We start from the raw sequence: 4459 nt of genomic DNA, 5'->3' as shown, positions 1-4459 counted from the left end.
CTGACTTTTGATTTTGTAAGAAAAAAACTGTTACTCGGAAATCTGCGCAACACTTCCTGCGGCGGCTGATGTCAACACTTTCTAAGAACAACAATGGATGTGCGATCGTCTTCGACAACCTGCTGCTAAAGTCAAGCTGTGAATATTGATCCTGGACTGAAGCGCTCCTCCTTTATCCATTTTCTTTGGCAAAACGTGCCCTTATTTGTAATATATATATTACATATATGATATATGTATATGTATGTATTAGTTTTCATCTAGTGGTGCTTGAATGTCTCGTCATGTTTTTACTTCATAGTTACCTTGTAATGCTGCCGAGAGTGTGAGAGCGGTTGTTTTTTTTTGGTGCGTTCGGGTGCTTGGGAGAAGGTAGGAAAAAGGGGAGTTGTGCTATGTCATACTGTAGTTATCTACACATCTACTCGCCTCTCCTTTGAGGGTTTTTTTTTTTTTTTTAATGCTGTATAATCAAAAAGACAAAGTGCAATCGTGTTTTCTTACCGATGATCACGACGGGCAAAATCTCTCCGGGGATAATTTCTTTATCGTGACGATCCATTTTTATCTGAGGAGAGAAAGACATTATTATTATTATTATTATTATTATCATCATCATCCATCAAGATAACGTCCATTATCGCCGCTGTTATCCAAGAGAAAGTAGAGCAGGGGTGAATTAGTTAATCATTGTCAACGGCACAATGGTCAGTCAGTACATTTCCACTGACCTCTGACTCTCACACACACACACACACACACACACACACACACACACACACACACACACACACACACACACACACACACTGAGATAAAAGGCAGAAGGCGCAACAATTACATGTTTATTGTCCCGCAGATACAAAATATTTTTTGTATGTTTCACTATAAACAGCGTTGGAACCCAACAGACTGGAAGTGGGATTAAAGACATGACACATGTCACATGACACATGTCACATGACACACGAGGTTTGACCACACACACAACCGCTTTGTCTGCTCGTCATATATAATCACAACGTGCACGTCCACTTCAATATTCGCCTCATTCACGTCTGGTGTGATTGGGAGGGGTGTGTGTGTGTGTGGGTGTGTGTGGGTGTGTGTGTGTGGGTGTGTGTGTGTGTGTGGGTGTGGCTGCTACATTTATCAGCAATTGAGGCATGCAGAGAACAACGTGACTGAACATGAACACGTTATTTATTACACGGCTGTCTACGTCCTTGACATTGACAAAACTTTCCAGGTTTAGCCATTTTCCCCCCAAAAAACTTGTAAACCGCCGTTTTTAGACTCCGAGACTTTTCCAGGATCACGAGATTACAAACCGTTTAATAAACAGACGAGATTCAAACTTTCGGTTATTGATATTCTGAAATGAAAGCAACGTTTGTCATTGTATCTTCTGCACAAACATTGCACACTGTTAAAGCTCATTGTTCACTGTCCTGTCGTTTCAAAACACACACACACACACACACACACACACACACACACGGGTAAAGGATTAAGAGCACACTGATCACGATGCTGACCGTGATCTAACTAGGGACGGGGTGAGACGAGGGAAAACAATCTGCCGAGTCATGCAGAAAGTAAAACATGAGGCGTGCGAAACGAATGAAGGGAGGAGGAGGGAGGGGAAGGGAGGGTGGGAAAGGAGGAGGGAGGGCAGAAAAGAGGAACAAGACAGAGAGATGTTGAGGAAGAGATAAAAAAGAGGGTTACATAAGAGCAGAAGTTGGCAACAAGCCCAGAGGTTGTTTGTTTAGAGGTTGCTTTCCCCTAAATTCTTCAGGCAGCGGACGCTGCAGTGAAAGAGGAGACCAACGCCTCAGGACATTTCCCCGTCATCTTGTTCTGAGTGTAAGATGTGGGGTCTTCTTTCTGGATGCAGAACCTGCATGTCAGACCGGTTCCCCTTCTCGGTTTATGGGAGGATGAACCTGTTTTAATTAGCTCGCTGCACCAAATTTTTAAAATGAGCCGAACGTCTGCAGCAATGTCGTCATTATCAGGTTGCGTGGTGACGATGACTCAGCACTTTGGTTGAGATACAACAGTATTTTGGTGATGGCACAAAGTCTGTCGCGATATTAAAATGGATTTGATTCAATCCGGCGTCCTGCGATCAATAGGAGAGGATATCTACATTTATACCAACTTTTTATTTGTTTAAAGCAGATAAAATATGACATGAAGCTCTTCCTGACATTTAATTAAAAAATAAAATCTGATGACGTATCTCTCGCACAATCTGCACATTACCACCACTTCAAGACCTCGGCAGCAGATTAGGAATTTAAATAAAGATTCATTGAAATAAAATAAAAACACATTCAATGACTATGACCTTCACAACAAATAATATATATATAGAAAGAGGTTTTTTTTGCTACAGCAGTATTTATAGACACAGGTAAAGGTGAATAATTATATGAATGAATATGTATCTTCTCTTTTACTGAGAAAGAAACTTAAATATTTAGGAATCAGTACCAGTTTAGACAACTTTTTTTCTTAAATTATTATGATGTTATTAAAGAAATGTTAATACATTCCTTAAAGAAAAGGTATCCAAAAATAATAATAATGTTTTCTTATTGGCACGAAACCAATTTCTAACAACGCCACGTCGTCTTTTACTTTATGGGTTTGTCTGATGGTGAAAAGCAAACAAAGAATTCACACAAAAAATGAAATAAATAGCAAAAAAAAGAATGTTGGATCACATTTAAAAGTTTGAAGCTGTGTGACAGAGTGTTTTTTTTATCCATGACATGAAGTTGCAATTTTGCAAAAACATTGCAGAAGGAAGATCCGGCCCTTTGCGGTCACAGGGGTCATATTCCTCTGCAGCAAATATAGCAAAGCCCAGAGTCTTATCCAGCTGCTGGGGTTATTTTTAATACACAAGCTGTCTTTTATTTTATTTTATACGCGACGCCCCTGTGACTTCACATGGCACCAGCAGCGGTGGCGTCTTGGAGGACATCTGCCGACTGCGCCGGTCAAACCGCTAATGAGATTTTAATGATCTGCCCCACTGAACACATGCTGGGATCTGTGACAGCGGCCCAGTCCAGTAAACCCAACAAACTGGTGTGTAGTTGATACGGGTGCTCGTCTAGCAGATACTTTATGACGATGGTGCTGCAGAAAACACTGTATTTGCATAATGATCTGTTGTACTGACCGTAAAAAATGTAAAAGAACAGGTTTATTTTCCAGCTACGTACTTGTACTCCACTACATCTCAGAGGCACATGTTGTACTTTTACTGTACTGCGCTACATTTGATTGGATTTCTTTAGTTACTTGGCAGATTGAGCTTATTACTGCGAAGTAAAATAAACAAATGCATCTTGATGTATTTAAACATCCATGCAATTAGCCCCACGTCTACCAGCTGAAACACTAAAGTAAATAATTATTAACTTTCTTAACAGTATTCTTAAAAAAAAGGACCATTCTGCATTTTTAATACTCTATTCTGCTTTAAGTAAATTGTAATGTTAATACTTTTGTACTTTTACACAAGTACACGTCTTAAGTATTTTGTTTAACTTTTACTCAAGTTTAGGAAGAGGACTTCGAGGACACCTTGCAGTGAACTCAGCGTTCACTTGTGTTTAACTTCAGTGAGGAAGTATTCAGTAGTAATACTTTTAAAATACTTCCCAACAAGTAAAAGCAGGCCTCTGCAGTAAAAACCCTACTCAAGTACAGTAGTACTCACTAGGCTTTTTCTACTCACTTTGTGACCTCTGTCTGTAAAAAGTACTATATAATACATTTATATATGGGGCTTCTTTGGGTGGGTTTTATTGTTAAAAAATATATTTATTAACACATTATTAATATATATTAATGAGCTTATGCGGTATTCGATTGCCTCTCACGGCTCTCAACATGTCTACCGCGAGCCGGCTATCAGCTGTAACCAGCTAGCAAGTGAGGCAGGCTCACGTGCACTAAAAAAAGCACGCGCGGTTTGCCCGGCTATGTAAACAAAGAGCGGGGAGACGCTCCCACGACCACGCGCACACGCTTTTATCTTCACGGTGACTTCATCCTCTCATCGCCAACGGTCGTTTTAACCACTGTATTAATGTTCAGAATGTTTACAAATAGCTCCGGTAAGTAAAGATGTCACCGGTTTACCGGGTAATACCGGCGGGTTCCCGCCGGTATGTGACTGGATATGTGTACGCGCGCGCACACACACAGAAGCACCCGCCCACCCGCCGGCTCGCGCTGACGTGACTCACGCAAAGCGGTCACGTCAGCGCGAGCCGTTTTACTGTACACGTTTGAAGCTAACGGCTCCTTTCGGAACGTCCGCTTTTCAACGCACGCGCCACTTGCTTGTAAATCAAAGAGGACGATTTACTCACACGGGTGTCTTTCCCCGGTGATGCCGGCTCTCTGTGACCTTCCTTTCGGCTATCAGAAG

General features: G+C 41.2%; 1 protein-coding gene across 1 annotated transcript in view; it reads right to left on the bottom strand.

Moving 5' to 3' along the window:
• osgn1 (oxidative stress induced growth inhibitor 1) overlaps positions 1–4459 on the bottom strand; it is a gene marked incomplete at its 3' end in the record, with an annotated part of 10179 nt that extends 5720 nt beyond the window's left edge. Inside the window, exons 1-2 of the mRNA XM_079218196.1 lie at positions 4401–4459; positions 505–568 (exon numbers count right to left, since the gene is read on the bottom strand). Of these exons, the coding sequence (XP_079074322.1) occupies positions 505–562 (58 nt within the window). The 5' untranslated portion in view covers positions 563–568; positions 4401–4459. The remainder of the gene's footprint in view (positions 1–504; positions 569–4400) is intronic.

Source organism: Taurulus bubalis (assembly GCF_910589615.1).
Source record: "Taurulus bubalis genome assembly, chromosome: 5".
NCBI classification, from domain to species: domain Eukaryota; kingdom Metazoa; phylum Chordata; class Actinopteri; order Perciformes; family Cottidae; genus Taurulus; species Taurulus bubalis.
This window is presented reverse-complemented; position numbering and strand designations above follow the sequence as displayed.